The 19,536-nt window shown below is 43.0% G+C and overlaps 1 protein-coding gene across 1 annotated transcript in view; it reads right to left on the bottom strand.

Moving 5' to 3' along the window:
• The window catches only part of PLCH2 (phospholipase C eta 2), a 66,926-nt gene extending 50,872 nt beyond the window's left edge, over positions 1-16,054 (bottom strand). Inside the window, exon 1 of the mRNA XM_031062497.1 lies at positions 15,943-16,054. Within this exon, the coding sequence (XP_030918357.1) occupies positions 15,943-16,054 (112 nt within the window). The remainder of the gene's footprint in view (positions 1-15,942) is intronic.
• Positions 16,055-19,536: the final 3,482 nt, after the last annotated feature.

Genomic DNA, 19,536 nt, shown 5'->3' with positions numbered 1-19,536 from the left:
TGAGGGAAAGATCATTGCTGGACAGCTTTGTTTAGACAAAAACATTTGAGTAAGTGGTTATACTGTGTGCAGGTGATAAAATCTGGAGGTGCTGCAGTGACAGCTGCAGACAGATGTGTTTGCTGCTGGAATTCCTGCTACTTCTTCTCAGATCACTAAAAGGAAAACATAAAAATCCCTTGGCTTGCTGCTCCTCTTTGTCCCTCCAAGGTTTATAACTGAAAAGTCAAACTCTGTGTTACATCTTGCTGCACAATTGCTCTCATTGTGGTATCATGGAATGTGTGACAAGCTGCAAGCAGCCCACAGGCAGCAGTGTAAGCTGCCTTGCAGAGTAGCTGTGTGGTTTCCCAACTGCAGGAATTCTGTACAGCCAGAGCTGGCAGGCAAACAGCTGGGAGCTCAACACCTTAGGCAGGAGATCTTCCAGGTGTCCTAGCAAGGAGTTGTGTTCCAGGTATGATCCTGGAGATGATTTCCCTTCTCTGTGACTGTAGTTCCTCCCTCACAATACTTTCCCTGTCTTTTCTACTTCGTTTTGTCAACTCCTCCAGTGAGGTGCTAAACCTCAGTTACTCCAGTGAGTCTGGTTATCCCAGATGCATCCAAGCAACAGAGACACAGTTCACAAAGATTAATGTTAAATTACCTCAGATCCCTTTGTTGCTCCACGCAATCTTTTTTCTCCCCTTAAGAATAGAAATGCATTAATATTCTTGCTCGAGTGCAGCCCTGCACAGTTGCTTTATTCCATGTTTCTGCTGTTTGTAGTAGAGGGATCCTGCTCATAGCTCCCTGCTCCTGGTCCTGTTACTGCTTGTGACATATTTCCAGCCTGCAGCCCATTGTCTGCACAGCTCTGCTGCCTCTGAGAATCCAGTGTCAGCACTGTGGGAGAGCTGTGCAAAAGGCACAAAACAACCACAATCGGAGGAGAATCATGGCTGCCTGAACGACATGGATTGTCCCTGTGAACGGATAATAACCTGCTTCAGGGTAAATCACATCTTTGGTGTCTGCTGAGGACAAGATATGAGATACCCAAGACAGGAATGGAGCCAAGAAATAAATTAATCATTTCATTTTTCAGCAGACAGCACTCTGACACATATGACAAAATCTCCTGAGCTAATTTTCTCCCAAAATCAAAACTTGCAATTCATTCAGTCACAACTGTGACATGGATTTCTGAGCACAGACACAGTTCTCAGTTGAGCCATGAAAAACGCACGGTGGGGTGGAATTGATTACTAATTAGTAATACGAGACACATATGCTTGCATCCATAGAAAACAGCTGTGCTGCACTCTGCTCCATTGTCCCAAATAAATTGGAAAAGATAAATGCATTGCTCTGTGAGGCACAAAGTAGATGAGGCATTCGTGCTTTGTTAAACTTTCCAGGCACTTGAGGGTGTTTGAAATTATGATGCATGTTAAATTTAAGCAGATTTATTATCCACGTGTTCCAAATGCAATGAACACTTCACTGCCTCATATTTCCTACTTTAAAAATAGCAGATTTTCTAGACTGAGCACACAAGTGTGTCTTGTGTAGGTCTAACACAAAACTTCTAGTCATACAGATGCTCTGAAGCAGCAATTAATGCCTAATTTTAAACATTTCCCCATCTATTTATGCACACACAGCTTCAAGTGCCCACAAGAGCAGGTACAATAAAAGACTTGCATAATAATAGTGGAGAAGTGCTGGGTCTTTTTAAGCCAAAAGAATTTTGGGTGCTTTGCATCAGAAATTCTTAAATAAAAAAGTTTCATCATGAAACACTCAGATCACTCCACCTGTTGCCAAAATGAGGACAAAACATTTTGCACTCTAAGGCCTGATAATTAGATAATTAGGGTTGCAACCTCAATACATTTGGGTTTGGATAAACATTGTCCAAACTTTGTTTGCCCACACAAGATTGAAGCGGAGGATGAAGATGCAGCAACACAAGAAGAGCAGTACAGAGTGTGGAAATTATCAGTCACTGTCTGCACTAATTAGGACTCTGGGTACTCATTAAGAGGAACCTTTCTGCACAGTAGAAAGGTATCTCAAATCAGACCTTTTTGTAGTGTGCTTTGTATCTTGTAATTAGAACAAACTCCCATAGCAGGTATGTGAGATTTCTGTGTCAGGTTTTTGGCATGTAGAAAAACCAAAAATGAGATATACAAGTTCTACATGGAATTTTCAGGCTTGTTCCTTTACTTCCCAGCACTCTCCTTATGCAATGCTTTAATTTAGACTATCCTGAGTACTGGTGCAGAATTAATCAGGTCAGCAAAGGGCCTGCCAGCCACGATTACTGCACCTTTAAATACTTCTTTTCACCGTCACTTCAGCTGTTACTCTTCTATTTTTAAATCGGTTTCAAACTCAAGACCCACGGGCAGGGGGCAGATCCTTCCCCAAAAATGCCATGGACAAGGGGCCAACACCAACCTGAGCTCTTGAGGTTATTCCCCTTTTTCCTACAGCTTGTTTACTGGATTGTTAAGCATTCTGGCAGCAAATGGAAGGGGGTGGGGAAGAAGACGAGCTGCCACATTTCTAAAATTAGCATCTTCTGTCTCCGAGAAGCCTGTGGAGATTTAAAAAAATTAGGTTTCTCTGCAAGATGCAGAGAGATGTGGAATTTAAACTGCGTTACACAGCTCAAATCCTGAGCTCTGTTTCATACCTGCAAGCTAGTTCACCTACCTTCCCTTTCATCCCCCTTCTCCCAGCTGTCACTTAGAGACTGTTACAAAATACCTAGTCCATTTTATTGTAAATGGAATTGCATTCTTGTGCCCTGTCATCCCCAGGAGCCAGTCCATGGAGCCACAGACTCATTCCCTGTTCCAGGTCACTCCTGCTGGGCTCTCACACAGCCTCTGGGGGGGCTGCCATTCCCTGCTCACTGATTTTCTCCCCTCAGCTGTGGTTTTTTGGTGCTCAGGTAGCAGGTAATGCCCTGCTCAGGGGACGTGTTGTGCCCTTCTCCAGCCTGGGATGTAAGCATTCCTTGCAGAGCCTGCTGCGGGAGCTGCTGGGCCATGTTGTGTGTGGATAGAGCCAGGATTGCTCCAGCTCCAGAGCTGAGCTGTACAGACTAAGCTGTGTTGGTTTTATCACACACACTGCCATGAGAACACCATTAAAAGTGACATTTTGGTCTTTGCTGTTCATTAATAAAACCCAACAGCAAAAGAACTGACTGTGCCTCAGTTCCTTCAATGGAGACATTGCCATTTGTTCTGCACAGAAATAGCAGAATATTATACCAGACCTGTGCTGAAAAATCCTAACCCATAATACTGGGCTTTCACAGATGGGCTTGAAGTTAGAAACGGAAGAGACTCAAGAATAAAACTCAAGTTTCTTTCCAAGAACCACTAAGGGTGCCAAAGTCTTCCTTTGGATCACCTTGTGAAGGAACCAAAGACTCAGCCATGACACAAATGCAGACTGGCACAGGCAGAATTAAAACATATGGGACCAGAAGGGTTTGTTCCAAAAGTCCCTTTTCTTCTTTTAGCAATTATATTTATTCTACTGCTATTACAAGTCACAGTTCATGTCTTATGACAACTATATATGCTTAGATTTCTTTCAGGTATTGGAAGCATCAGTGGGCAGTGTTACAGCAGAAAACTGTGAAAAGAAATGGGAAGGTTTCAGGATTTCTACAAAGGAAAGTTCCCAAAATAATTCATGTATTTTGAATCAACATGTTTTCGTTCATCAAAATAGTTACTGGCTTAAAAAGCACATAAGATAGTATATAGTGTATGTTATTTATATAAATGGTATATTAGATGTACCTGGTAGTATGTAGTATAGATTAGATATATGTAAATTTAAATGACATGAGATGAGATCAGATGAGATGAGATGAGATGAGATGAGATGAGATGACATGACATGACATGACATGGCATGACATGACATGACATGACGACATGGTTTAAAGCAATTAAAAAATAGGCATATTTTGTTCTAAAACTGACAAAATAGGTTTATTTGAACCTTTAGTGAAATACTTTTTTTTTTAATCCGACCTGAGAAAAAAATCTAAAAAAAATTCTATTCTACAAAGCATTTCCCATTTGGTGAAACCCCATAGAGCCAAAGTAAGTGATTTCATTCAAGTTGCTCAAGGCATCTCTGGTTAGGATGTTTTGTATAAAATCTTTCTGGACCTGAGTCTTGCAGTTAAAAGATGAGCTTTCCTGCCTGGAGACAAAAAAATCACATAAACCTGTCCCAAAATCCAGCAGAGCAAATCAGAGGGTTCAAGAGACACAAGTCAAGGCCTTGTCACATCCCAGGGCTGTCCTACAAACAGCACAGAGGTGCTGCAGGTCCTGCCTTAGCAGAGGAGCTTGCTGCAAGTCAATTCTCTGCACATATCTCTGCCTGTCGCTGCTAAATTACAATTACAGTTATCCCTTTTAGCTGTTTGCACTGATTAAATGAAAGCACAGAACTCAGTTTATCTGATTAGCCAGCCTGAGCAGCAAAAAATTACCCTGCAAGCAGCAGCTTCACTGCTCTTAGTGACACCCTGCACCCACTTTATCTTTGCTCTGCTCTCTCAGAGGGCAGCCCTTGGGGATTTCCAGGATCAGAATTTTCCCTCAAAGCTGATTTTAATCCCAAGTGCCCAAAGGTGCATGAAACCCTCCTGTCTGTCCTTAAGGGAAACCCCTGCCACCACCAGAGCAGGGAGCTCAGCCTGTCCTCACTGTCCACAGGGTTTGTTCATCCTTGTAATAAATTATGGATGCCCCCCCATACACATCTGTTACTCAAATCACCAGTTAATAATGTATGAATAAATGGAGAGACTGCTCTGAGGGGAGAGAGCTGTGGGGGACTAAACTTTGAATTCTCTGCTACAGCAGCAAGCATCAAAGCTGGACTGCCAGGCTTGACCTCAGCTGGGTTTTCTTTTTTAAGAGGGTTAGAACTAGCACCTTATGAACATGAATGGCTGAACAGCAGGGGCATGGCATGAAAGGTGGCCCAGAAACATGGGGAAAGAACAAAACACCAAATGAAAATCTTGCCAGAAGCACATGGGGTATCAAACGTCTTTGCTATCTTGTGTCAGCCTGAACTGGGAGTTAAGGTCACAAGTGAATTGATAATTCTCACCAGAAACACATTGTTAATTCTCACTAACAGAGTTCAGATGCCATTTAAAAATACAAAGCTTGCAAATAAGAAAAAAGGTGAAGAATGCCTGCTGAAGAAGTCCCTACGTTTATAATAAGCTTGTGCATCACATGCTCCAGAACTGCAACTTGGGACCAAGCGCTGCTGGCTCTCAAGCTGGAAACATGAGAGCAGGCTTAGCAGCCCCAGCTGGAAACAGCGCTCGGTGTGGCCCAGAAGCGGCTCCAGGAGGGGACAGCGCCGCCCCCGCCCCGCGGGTACCGCTCGCCGCCGCCGGGATGCGCTGCGGGCGCTCGGAGCGCGGGGAGCGCTCCCGACAGGGCAGGCAGCGCTGGATCGGCCCGAGCAGCACAGCCCTGCCCAGGGACACCGAGAGCAGCACAGCCCCTGCCCAGGGACACCGAGAGCAGCACAGCCCTGCCCAGGGACACCGAGAGCAGCACAGCCCTGCCCAGGGCACCGGGGGACACTGAGAGCAGCACAGCCCTGCCCAGGGACACCGAGAGCAGCACAGCCCCTGCCCAGGGACACCGAGAGCAGCACAGCCCTGCCCAGGGCACCGGGGGACACTGAGAGCAGCACAACGCCGGCTGTTCCATCCTTACAGAAATTGCAAACACAACTGCAAGTATCCCAGCAGGCTGATGGGCACAAGAATTCAGTGCACAGCGCACTGCATGAGCAGCAAGTCTTAGACACAAAGAGCTGTGCCAGCCCAAGTGGTTCTTCCAGGGAGTTGACCAAGCCTCCTCCTCTCACAAGTAAGTGCAGCTCATCCATCGAGAGAAGCATCACCTGTTCAGGTGCTGGAGACTGATAGAAAAGCTATTTTTCTGCTGTAAAAATGAACGGCACAGTCTGTCACTGCATTGCTTCTTGTCCCTAAATTACCCATTTATGCTGCACTTTTCACAAGAAAAAGGAAGCAGGGAATCTTCATAACTCCCTCACAATTCTAACCTTTATTATTGCTTTAAATTTCACTCTGACCAAGGTAGGAAATCTGCACATCTTGTGTGGTGCTTGCAGTCAGTTCACAACTTAGACTAAGAAGCAAAGAGGAAACTGCACAGAGCACACCCTGTCCAGCCACCTGAACTCAGGGCAGGAAAGCAAATCAGGCTCTGAAGTAGACAGTGAAGAACTCAGAGACCCTCTGGTGATAGTTGTTGGCAAAGTCTCTCTGATCTCACAGCCACATTTACAGGACGTCACAACCACAATTTGCTGTGCACAGAATCCGGACTTTATCCCTACACTGTCTGTAAGAAGCTTGAGTCTAAAATCTGGTACTTGTACTATTAAAAAAGCTCTTCCAGCTGAGGATTAATCATCTCAGTAGGACTGTGCAAATGCATGTGAGATGAGTGAGGAAGGTTATATAAAGCCCACAGAGAGAAGGAAAATGCAGAATAGAACTGAGGACCTGGCTTGCACAGCACCTGAATGCCTGCAGGTGCTTCTAACAGAGATGCATTCCGAGTGCTGATTGTAATTTACTTGTCAGTCATTTACTTGATTAATTATCTCCTCCAAATGGCTCATCATCCAGGGTAGCTGAAGTGTTACAACCATCATTAGAGATGCAGTAGTGTGATCCTGCAGCAGACACAGATCCAGGGAACAGCCCCCTCTGCACAAACGCACTTTGCCACGAGACACACAGCTGACAAACGTGTGTACAGAGCCCCAGGAACACACAGCACTGCAGAACCACCTGAGAACTGCACGTGGGAATGGCTTTAATGAACTGTGCACCACAGGTAAGGATAACTGCACAATCCAACCTGATCAGCATAACCTACACCAGCAGAACTCCTGTAAAGTCACTGAGAGAACGCAGGAACGTCAGCACTGTGTGCCAGCAGAAATCATTTTATACACACAGCAGTGAGTAATGACACTAAGAAATGATGGGCAGAATTTATCACAGTGCATTGTGGTGGAGTTTCTGTTGTTTAAAAGCCAGCCTTCCCTTCCTCCATCAGTAAACTTTGTAAGACACATTCAAATGCAATGTCTACTGAAAGTGCTCTGGAGAAAACAATTCATTCAGAGAATTGGGAATTGCTCTGTCCTTAGCATTATGGTTTCTCCGAAGCAATACATGTTTCATTTGCTGTAAGTGGAATGGATTTTCATTTACTTAGCAGTCTTTGTTTTTATCTAGATACTATGGCCATAATTAATAAAACATGCCTTCTTAAAGATAAAAGATCTTTTGAAATGACAGCGAGCTGATGAGATCTAAAAAATATTATCCTCTAACAAACAGGGTCAAATGGCTGAATATCTCTGAGCAAGTGAGGAAAAGGATGTGATGCTATGAAAGTACTACTGAACAACAACTGAGCCCATAAGCACAAGTACAATTTATCTTCTAGCAAAAATTCTAGTGGATGAGGTAAAAAGAATAAATCCACCTACTGTGTTTCTGCGATGGGCTTCCTAAATCCATCATCTTGTAGAGATAAGAGGGTTTTTCTCAATTTCCTATGTTAGGAAGTCAAAATACTCTGCATTTTCCCTCCGTCTTGCTCCCTCTTCTGCAAGTCTGTGTCTGTGTGAGAAGGCAGTTTGAATTTCATCCCGTTTATTAGCTCAGGCACTGAGGAATCACTGTCAGTTTTCTGATGTACAGGCTCCTTTCCTCTACACAACACCGAGGAAGCGGGGGAGAGAGGAGAGGTAGGATTTTATCTAAACTACTTTTTGCTGGAACAATTAACTCTTTGCTGACTGACAGCTCCTTCCTGATGTATCTCGTGTCACTGAAATGACACTGAAATGTCTGCTCCTCTATAGGGGATTCTCTCTGACAGCTGTTAAATGCTCATGTTGTTGCTTTTAAGGTTTCCTCTGCTTTTCTCTTCCATTGCTTAACTGGGAACTCCAGTCAGACACCAGCACAGCCATGATCTCCTACAACCACATGAGGTGACCCTGTTCAATTATGCCAGAGGGACTAAGGTCACAAATTTGTTCCTCAGTCCCTACAGCTTCTAAAATTTACAGAGGGCTCTTATAGGGATTTATTCTCCACCAAATAATGCTTGCTGCTTCTTCAGGTAAAGCACTTAACACCTCTAACCCTAAATATCCAAAATTGAACAGAATTATTTGCATTGAAACCAAATTCACTGCTGCTAGAAGAATGAAATGTGGATGCACCTGTGTATACCACCATCCTCAAACACTTTCATTTTCAAGGTAACAGAAGAGAATCCTGTTCATTCCTCTGCAGTGAATTTTCACTTAGGTAACAACAAATGATCTTGCTTCACTTTCTCAGCCACCTGTTCTAAAAAAGAAACACAGTTCAGTAACACCACTCCATAGCCAGTTCCACGTTCAGTCAGGTCTGCAAAGGTTTCCCCAAGTTTAGTGTTTTCCTGGGAGAACTATTACATAAATATAAATATATGAATATATGTATGTATGTATATATAAAACTCTGTAGATATTTGCATCTCTTGAGAGAGTTTTAACTTTTTAATCCCTGCCCACAGTAAAACCTCTCTGATGCAAATTTTTACTTAGAGCTCTATGAGAAAAACGAGTCAAATTAACTAGATTTTCCACACTAACCATTTTCCTCCAGAGAACAGCATGCAGGATGAAGCACAAACCTTTTTTCCCCCTTACTTCAAACAGCACTTTGTAGTCCATCTCTTCCTTTTTTCTGCTGGTAAATGAGGACAAAACCTGTTCTGCAATCGTGGATCTGAATGCTAGTGCTTCTAACATATTTCTATTTTCATATTTAATTCTAGCAAATGAGCATTTTGAACTTTAACTAAGTTTCATTTCTTGATTTTTGAGCATTATCTTGACAGCAACCCAGCTCCTGTATCTGCCACTATCCCAAAGACTTGCCTGGTGCTGGAGCACAATTCCCTGGAATGACTTTCCTCTGACTTTCACTGATGGTCCCACTCATTCTAAGTACCTGCCTATGTCAACACACAGCTCCTTCACTGTGACACAAGCTCAGGCTTTTTATTCCTTAGATCCAGTCACAAATCTTGCTGGCCTCCTGGGAATCAACATCCCCCCTTTCAGTTCAGTGAGAGAGACACCGGTTAAGGGGATTAGAATAGTCTCTAAACAGGTTTAAAACCTTTTGTCTTCTTCACTGAGCCAATTGCCTGGAACTTCAGCATTTCAGCAGGGAAAAAGATTATTACTTCAGGGAAATATCAGTGGTTCTGATATTGTCAGAAACAATCTCACTCACTCTTCTCTAAATTGTTCACAGCTCTTCTATTGTGTGCAGAGCATTTCAGCATAAAAGGGCCATAATAGAACAGCCTCTCTTCACAGTGGCTACACAGGTTTAACTCATGGTTTGTACTTCTGAGATCATGAGTTCAAGAATATTCTCATTTCTTCTCTATAGAGCCAGCAATGCAGCTGAAGGATCCTGGACTTGCCTGGGAGATGGCAGCAGCCACACATCATGTGGTTCCTCATAGTTTGATAACTGCAGAAAACCACTATGGTTTGCTTCAGAAGACAACTGGAGTTATTTGTTCTCTCGAGAAACAAAGCATTCCTCTCTCTGATGAAGCATTTAACCTCAGATCAAACTGACAGATAAGTTTCTAATGTGAAGATAAATAGAAAACTGCTTGGAGATGAAGGGCATTGAAATGTTTGGGGAGGTGAGTAACACCAAAACCCAGGGAGGTTCACAGCATCACAGTCACGATTTTAAAACACAATTTGCCAAACTCCAAATGCAAACCAAAGCCAGCCATGCTGTAAGCCACACAGGCTAGTAATCACTTGGCTGTACCTGCTTTTGGTGGCTTTCAGGGGGATTAAGTTCACCAGAACTATCAGCAGATACAAATGATTTGCTTGTGAGCAAGTGTAAGAAGGAGAGACTCAGCTCTTGTTTACAGAGCCTCAGAGCAGCATCCCCGTGAGTGGCTTTGACTGACAGGATTATTCACAGTTAATGGCAGCATCTCCAGAACTTCCCACAGATAATGCCAATATCGTTACACTTTGTTAAACAATATTGGATTTCCACCCCTCCCATCTCTGACAACACACAGGCTGAGCACTCATATGAATGAATGAAAGGAACAGATTTTTCCTCTCGCAGCATTATAAAGACCTCATTTTTAATTGCTCCAGCACTGCTTCAGTCAATCCAGAAGTTGGTTTACTACCTCTAAACATGCTGCACTTATTCCAAGCATCTGACTGAGCATGATTTTTACCTATTTCACTGTTAGTAGGATCAAACCAAGGTAACTTCCCTGCTACCAGGTACACCTATCAAGAACTTTCACTCTGCCCTGCAAGGAGCAGTGGTTACAAGTAGTGGTAACCCTGGTGAATGACCCTCAAGGGATGCTAGGTACAAAATCTCCAGGGGCAGCGGCCCTCAGGTGGTTCTGAGGCAGCTGAAGGTCCCAGCGCTGGGTTCTGGCAGGATGGAGGCTGTGAGACTGCTCACCCAGCAGATGGCAACCGCGACACAGCCACGGCATGAGCGATGTCCTGAAGCGGGGATGGGGCGCGCACGGTGCGGTTTGTTCTGTTGGATTTGTCCCTTTTCCCACTACACACGTCCAAAATCCTCACAGGCAGGGAGAGATACATCAGATAGGGCAGCAACACTTGGAGGGGGCAGAGGAGAAGAAAGAAGAAACAGATGGAAACATTCAGGTGATTCAGTTTCTTATCCAGAAAAAAAACCACTAATTCTGCAACAGAGTTCAGCCAGTGCCTTTTATCTCCTTTTCCCCAGTTAACTTTTACAGGAAAAGCAGAGCTGCTACATAAATTGAGTATCCAGGTAACGCTGCCCTTTTTATTACATCCTCATGATTCACTAGCACAGAGCAAAGAAAGGTGGGGCCAAACTGCAATATTCCTATGGACCATGGAGAAGGAGCAACAAAGCAGAGCTCTGTCAGAAGCACCTTTGTGGTGCCCATTCCTTTTCATGTCACATTTACAACCTTTATCCTAACAAACCTCCACTGAGACAAAGACAGGTGGTTATTAGTATTTCCTGACTCTAAAACAAAATCACTACCAAGGGCAGAGGCTGTGTGAGCTGGAGACAAAGGAGATTCCTCCCTGCTCCATAGCAGGTGTCAATTCATTGGTATTTAGGCTCCTGCCTTCCCCGAGATTGCAGCAGGAATGTCTGAGCCTGAATAGGACTTAGGAGACTAAACACCTTTAGGCATCTTGGCACAGAGCCTCCAAAAACTACATGACAATGCACTTTACCAAAAACACAGGCAAACAAAAATCCCAACCAAAAAATTCTAAGAAAGAAGTTAATCTAGAAAGCCTTAGAGATTTTTCATTACCTGTTGAATCTCTATGGGCTAAATGGCAAGGTTTCAAGCAGTCCCTTGACAGAAACTAAAATCATTGAGGAAACAAATATACATTCCTCAGAGACAGGAAAAAGGAATCTGAGTCACATCAGCTGAAAGATAAAACACTTAAGCAGTATTACAGTTATGATGAAGTTCAAGGTCCTGGGCTCAGAGGTTCATTCGGGACTCCTGAGCCTCCTGCTCAGCCCTTTGCTGGCAGTGAGGAGCCAGACATCCTCCAGGTACCTTGTGCTACACATGATTCCCAAATCCCTGCCCTCTATCAGGTGCAGGAGAATTATTTATGGAGTGGGAATGAATGGACGGAGCTGAGAGCTGCCCTTGGGTGCCAATTCCCAGCCAAGGTCTCCTCTGCCTGCAGTGACCCCAAGACACTTCCTCATCCTTTACAATGCACTCTGCTTCACACAAAGGGACAATTCCTTTTAATTTTGTTATCTCTTAATGTGATATAAAAATTCTCAAAAACGGAAGGCTTTCAAACAATTTTTCTTCTAAGACTTAAACAGTATTAAAGAATTCTACATGAGCCTGGACGTCCAAAACCAGCCTTTTTCCCAAAACGAAAATTGATTCAGTTTCGCTGGTCCTTCAGTCCTCAGATCTACTCCAGGCCACCACCACTCAAGATTAAAAACCTCCAGGGCTCAGGCTCCTTTGTGGTCTACAGATTGCATGTTGCAGAATAGTTCCCAAGCAGATGATACCAGCACCCACTACTGCCACTCTTTAGATCTTACCAGAGTTATTTCAGTTCTGAATTGCTGAGGTTGGACATTATTATTATTTGTATTTCAGAACACATAAAAAACACCTAAACGTGACTGAGAAGTGTCTGTTGTGCAGGAACAGCAGTTCCCATTTGTAATCAGATAAAGAGACAACCTAAGGATAAAATGAAATTGCAAAAAGAGCCATATAAGAAGGCGGTAACAGAATCAGAACTAGAATCTGGATGTGCTGAGCAGTCCAGTATTGTGTCCTTAGGTTCATATCTTCATTACAACAGTCTGTGGACTCATTAACATAAATTAGTATAAGCTGACACTGCCAACAAAGGAAACAATTGTGCATTCTGCAAATCTCACTTGTGCATTTCTGCCTCTGCAGCAAAAGGGAGGACAAACAGCAGCTCTCAGTGTTCCTTACACTACAGCCTTGTCCTCCGTTCAGAAAGGAAAAAAGGTGTTGAAAACATAACTTTCAGCTGAGACTGCGCAAAACCTTCAGGATTTGGTGTCACAACTGTGCAGCACCACTGTCTGTGTCACACCAAACTGAGGAGAATGACATGTTTGAGCTCAGTCATTACAGGGATAAAGAACAGTGTGTCTGTTCAGATGGATTCAAACTGCACCAACAAAACCCAAACCCAAACCAGGTCCCATCCTTCCCTCACTGCCTTGTACATGCAGAACAAGCAGAACTGCAGCATCAGGTCACATTTTTTAGCTGAAAAACCAGTGAAACTGGGCAGTTTCTCAGAAATCTAACTCTAATTGAAGTTCCTGTCAGACTGCTGGTGCCAATTCACAAAATGTCACTGTGACAGTGTTCACAGGGGTTCTTGGATGAGGCAAGAGACGAGAATGCTGACTCCATGTTCAGAAGGCTTGATATATTATTTTATTTTTATATATATATATATATTACATCATAACTATACTAAAAAGAAATAGAAGGAAAGGTTTCTTCAGAAGGCTAGCTAAGAATAGAAAAGAATGAATAACAAAGATCTGTGGCTCGGACAGAGAGTCCAAGCAACCTGGTCTGTGGTTGGCCACTGATTGTAAACATTCAAGATGGCCCAATCACGGATTTACCTGTTGCATTCCACAGCAGCAGATAACCATTGTTTACATTTTGTTCCTGAGGCCTCAGCTTCTCAGAAGGAAAAATCCTAAAGAGAAGGATTTTCACAGAAGATGTCTGTGACGTATCACCTGCCTGTTTGTCCTTCAGCTCAGCTCGTGCCACAGAGGGGTTTGGGTTGAAGGGAGCTCTGGAGATGCCCAAGCCCTGCCATGACAGGAGGTGCTCACAGACAGGCAGATGTTGGAGCCCCAGCTGAAGGCCAGCTCAAGTGCTTCTCCAGGCTAATCTGATGTACCACATATCTCAGCAAACAGGATTTTGCATGTCTGTGCACAGCACTCTTTCATCAGATTACAAGGGAAAAGTGAGTCTAGACATGCCAGAGCATATTTGAAAAATGGAGGATTACTGAATTTGCCATATCCCTCCTTGATTTTGGACTCTCCCAGTGCTGCTGTAATAAGGACTAATGACATTATATATAACCAAATTATGTAAAAGTTAATTGCATTCCACTCAGATTTCCTTTTTACATAGCAATCTGCTTCCTCATCCATATACAGCCTACACAGAAAAGTGGAGATTTTACTGAAAAAAAGCAACAGGTTTTGAAAAGTGTCTCTGTGGATGGAACATCAGAAAGCTGCACAAGAGTGCCAAGAGCTCCAAGCCACTGAAGATGAGTAAGCACAGAAGGAGATTGTGGGTAACTGTGATACTGTGGGGCCAAAGGATCAATTGAGGGGCATTAATTAAATTCGTGGAGTAATTGCAACCAGTGGTTTAACTGCAGCTCCATCCTTTCCTAAGTTTTCTGGCAGATAAACTCACCCAAACATGAAAAGAGAAGCGTTGCACTTGGCAGGCTGGCCTGACAAAGCTGCAATGTTATTTCTGAAGGCACAGGCTGCTCCAGAGCAGCTCAGCACTGGCACTGTCACCTCTGTGCAGGTGTCTCAGTGTCTGTCACAGCACAGAGGAAAAACGACATCAGAGCTGCATTTCAACAGAGCCATGGAAAGAGTTAAAGAGAGAGGCCAGGCTCAAGTGGGTGTTCTGAACCAGCCTGCAAAGGGATTCCTGAGCCCAGCTTTTGTTTAGGTCCAGACCCACTTGCATTGGAATGCTGGAAGTGCACAATGCAGACTTTCTCTCCCTCCAGCTATTTCTGCCTTTTCTTTGCACTTTGTCCTAGGTTTGCACACTGACAGAGCTCCATGTACATGAATATGTCATGCACATCCAGAGTCATCACCCTACAAATAAAAAATGAGTTCTCTAACAGTCAGTTTGTGTGATATAGCCATAACTGGAATAGATCACCTCACTTCTGTGGTGCCAGAACACACAAATGATGCAACACACCCATTTCACATCTGAATTTCTGCACTTTACTTTTTCAAACTCCTTGCAAATCAATACAAGGAGAGCACTGAGACAATGATAATGGCTTGATGGCTCTACCAGGAAAAGTAAATGTGTAAGAAAGATAAGAACTAGGACAATGACAATCAGTTATGGATTAATTATTTCACTGACAGGCTATTTTTAGTACACCTACCATATAAATATATTCAGCTAGTAAAAAATATACTTCTCAGAACAAATTGTAAGACAACAAAAAGCAAGATTGATCGCACAAGTGATGGATATTTAACCAAAATTACAAAATTAGGTCCTGTGAAAACCCAGCCAAAACTTTTAGTGCTGTCTACTTCATGATTGTAGGCAGTAAATTAAATGTATTTCAAGCAAATGAGTCCTGTGTTGAATAAATGAAGATTTGATTTAAATATTAAGCTAAATAATCTTTTTATTATTTATTTTAAATGCAAAAAAAAAACAGGCCCTCCTCCCTCAGATGTCTCCCATAGCACAAATTCATCTGCCACAGACATCAGTTACACAATTCCCTCCCTCCTACCCAATCTCCAGTCTACACTTGATGTGCACAATCACATCTGTAATCTCCAGAGCTTCCTAAGAGAAGAGCTCATTTTCCCCTGTGCGAGCTGTCAACACTGAAAAAAGAGCAACAGCCAACAATAGTTATTCGTTGAGCTCTGCATCTCCCAGCTCAGTTCAGACAACTCCATGGCACAGAGCCACAACCTGAGGCACTATAAATCCCAGCCTCATCAACTTCAAGAAACATTTTCCAGAAGCACTGGAAAGGATCAAGGAAAAAAGTTGCAATCTCTTGACAGTCTCATCCCAGGATACTCATCTACATTTTTTTACAAGTTTTACAAATCCTGCACATGAAGGTCTGTTCACACAACTGAAATCTCACAGACTGCACAAGCAAGGACAGAAGAAAGATTGATTCAAAGTTATCCTCAGTGTACAGGGCAATGGTTGTTTTGGGGATTTTTTAATACATTTTACCCAAATTCTAGTCTCAATACCAACTACCCAGAAAAAAAAGGGACTGAGGAATGTTCAAGCACAATTCCCTCAAATTTAAGGAAAACTATCTGTCCCATATGAAATATCAATACAATAAAAGTGAATTTGGAGAAAAAGAACAGAGTGGATTTTCAATACCAGACTATGAGATTAAAGGATGGGACCTTCCACTCACCTACTGAGAGGATGTTTGCAGAGAGGAAATGGCAGCAGTTTCCCTCATGGAGAATGGATTCTTCTCTTTGTGTCAAATCCCCTGCTAGAGATTTTGGAGAAGTCAGAGCCATCTCAAGCTTTCAGAGCAGCCTAGCAACAGTTCTTGCTCCAAGTCAAACAAAGCACTTCAGTGCAGGTATCTGCAGAAAGTTTCAGTCAAGCAATGAAAGTATCCGAGAAAAAGCAACAATTTCAGGATGTTGTTGCTTTGCTTGCTTTGGAAGTGCCAGTGAGTGCCTTCTCTGGAATTCCACATTCAGGAGACTGTCCTGGTTTAATTCTTTTGCCACGTATTCCACTCATTGAACAACAGGATTTGCAGCATCAGTGTGGAGAAAGAACCGCAGAGCTCAGTCTTGACAGGATGGATGTGAGGGCCCTTCCCAGGAGCACAGGAGTTACAAACATTCCGTGGATCTTCTTGCATGTGGATAACCTGGAGAAGACAATTTTTAAACAGTGGAAGTTACTTTAACTGTGAGATATTTACCACAGGAACATACTTAGGTGATGTGCAATGCACTGACCTCAGCAGACAGAAGGCACCAACTCTTCCTTCCCTCACCCCAGGATTTTCCACAGACAAAGTTCCATTTTTGCCAGCAGCAACTTCTCCAGAAGCCAAAGTACTCATGCTGGGGTTAATTAATTTATACACAGACACACAGAGATGTAGTATGTACATACACACTTAGCTCAGTCATTCTGCACAACAAGAGCACGTACTGGGTGCATTCCCAAAGGGCTCTGCCTGATGATGGCTCCCTCATCCACTTCCATCTCCAACCCTTGAAGCTCTTTGCTCCTCTTACCTGTTGTCAGCTGTCTCCATCCTGTATCTCTGGCATTGTCTGGCATTTCCTTTCCCTTTCCTTACCCATCTTCTACAGAAGACTCACCTTCCCAAAGATTTCAGTGGATGCCTTCCTCAGAGGAAGAGGGTGAAAGAAGGCTCCCTCCAAAACAGCAATCACAGCAGACAGAAACCTGGGATCCTACCTGGTGCTGGTAACTGTTTGAATCTCTGGGAGTCTCCTTCAGTTTGTAATTACAAGTTGAGCTCTGAAACATTGCCCTAACATGTTTTGTTGTGAAAGCACAGATCCAGTTTGACATTATTTTAAAGAGAGAGGGCAATGAAGCTCACTATTAATTACAGTGATTAGAAATAGAGGAGGGGGTTTGAGACATTTGTAGCAAAAAATGAGGAAGAGAATGCCCTGCTAGAGCATCTGCCTGTTCGAAGCTGTACCTCTCTCCTTGTCTTTGGTCCCTCATTCAGCTTCTTTGGGAAGTCACTTCCTCACTGCCATTATCTTTTCACCAAGCCCCACCTTCTCCATTCTCATGCTGTTAAAAACTCCTCTGTTCAGAGGGAGCATCACAGTGAAGTAACACCCTTATGTGGAGCCAAATGCATGGCAACTTCATCTGAGGGACAGCAGTGCTTGGCAGTAATTATCCTGTAAAAATCAGCATCATTACAATCATTTGTTTCCACGTTTAAATGGGAAATATCTCACAGGGCATCCTGTGGCTCTGCAATTGTTATGGACATCTCAGAGAGTGACATTCATTTGGCAAAGAATATCTCTATTACAGAGCACAGCTAGAGGAATCAGAACCCAAATTATGAACTTAGGGCAGATTCAAAAGCTGACTGGATTGAGAGGGGATGAAGATAATAGATTATCAAAGATACATCCTGTGTCCCCCATATATTCATTCTTGTACATGCTGTCACCTGTCCCTGTAATTGTCTCCCTTCATTATTCCCTGGCATATACATAATTAGGTAAAAGAATACAGAGCTAGCATTCTGCTTTAGACTGAGCAAAATCAATTCATAAACTTCCACGTATTCATTCAATACATTTCATGTATTCATTTAATACATTTCATGTATTCATTTTGTGCATCCAAAAATAAATGTTTTTTTTTCCTTTAGGTTAATCCTTGAATCGATATCAAAAATACACTTATATATAAAAAGCTGACTTGTTTTATTTAGAATGGAACCTAAAGTAGATGTTAGATGGTATGTCAGGATTTAAATCAACTTGTCCAGTGAAAAAGCCAAAACTGCACCCAGCAGCATTTCTGGAGCTGCTCAGTTGCATGCTCTGGGCAGGTACTGCAGATAACAGGCACTGCCTCAGTTATCATCTGCTTTGGTCATCTGGGCAACTCCTGACCACAATTTTATAGCCACAAAGTGCCATGTCTGGTACCTGTGCACTGAATGTTTAACCCTGGGATCAATCCAGGCTCACAGGACAGATGGAACTGTTCTAACACCAAGACAAGATCAGCCCATTTCCTTTGGGAAAGCTGAACTGGTGGGTAGTTACTTTGCTGACTCTCTCACCTCTTTGCTTCAGGGCTTATTTGAAAGGCCATTTCCTTTGGAGGAAGTTCAATCAGTGTGACTAATTAGACACCAAAGAACATGACCATGAGGATGAGGAAGACTGAATGGGCAAGGGTGCTCCTGCTGGTGCCAGAGCAGCATCATTCCACTGAAAGCAGCTGAGCTTTACATTGATGTGGCTCATTAAATATTGTATTGTCTCGAGTTATGGCAAATTCATGTTCTTTATGCTTTGTTATGATCTGAAAGTGAAGCTACTTTGAGGCAGCTGATCTCTGAATGTCTTCACTTTTCATGCAAAAGATGTTCTTCCTGCACTCAGTCCCACCTTTTACAGTTTCCTACAAGTCCCCAGAGTTCCTCCCCTCTCTCTCTTCAGCATACCTGATAAAAAATAAAAAGCCAAGCCCCTCTTCCCAAACCTATCCCCACAAATCCTATGCAGCCAGTGGAAAAGTACACAATGAATCCCTAAAAATACAGATTGGTATCTCAGAACAACATTCAGGGGCCAGATTTCCTATTAAAGTAAGTGAAAGAAGCTCAGTTGGCTTTCCTGGAAAATTTGTTGTGAAGGTTGGATGATGAAAAATATCAGTTGCACTGTCTGGAAATGCCTCACCTCTGTTACAGTAGGAACCATGGTGGCTCTGAGAACAGCAGTGCTCACTGGCAGAGCACATCAAACAGCAAAAAAAAGCAACTCTATCTGTCCAGACCACATGAACAAGATTTAAACTGTCTGCTCAGGCTAAGAGCCCTACCTAAGATTATTGTGTGAGGTTCTGTACTCTCTTGGAAAAAAGGACTTAAAACCCTAGAGGCAGGATCTGTATCACTTACAGACAATAAAAGCTGTGTACACCATTAACAATTCTCTAGCCATTTTTATATCACTGTAGTATTTAAAGCTTAACCCCACAAGACCTGCTTTTGTTCAGGGAGGTTTTGTGTGGCATCCACAGAGCTCAGACAAGCTCTGATATCCTCCCAGGACAGATACACTGATACCATGGATGAAACACACAAAAACCAAGCCATCACTTAAACCTGAATAGTTTGATCAGGAAGCAGATCAATGGATAAAAGATCAAAGCGCCATCAAATGGGAGGGAAAAAAATAATACTTTAAAGAATTTAAATGTGAGAGCTGGGATTTGCTTTTAAGCTGCAGTGTGGTTG

The sequence above is a fragment of the Geospiza fortis genome, unplaced genomic scaffold (assembly GCF_000277835.1).
Source record: "Geospiza fortis unplaced genomic scaffold, GeoFor_1.0 scaffold37, whole genome shotgun sequence".
NCBI lineage: Eukaryota > Metazoa > Chordata > Aves > Passeriformes > Thraupidae > Geospiza > Geospiza fortis.
The sequence above is the reverse complement of the archived record's forward strand: the minus strand, read 5'-3'. Positions and strand labels throughout refer to the sequence as shown.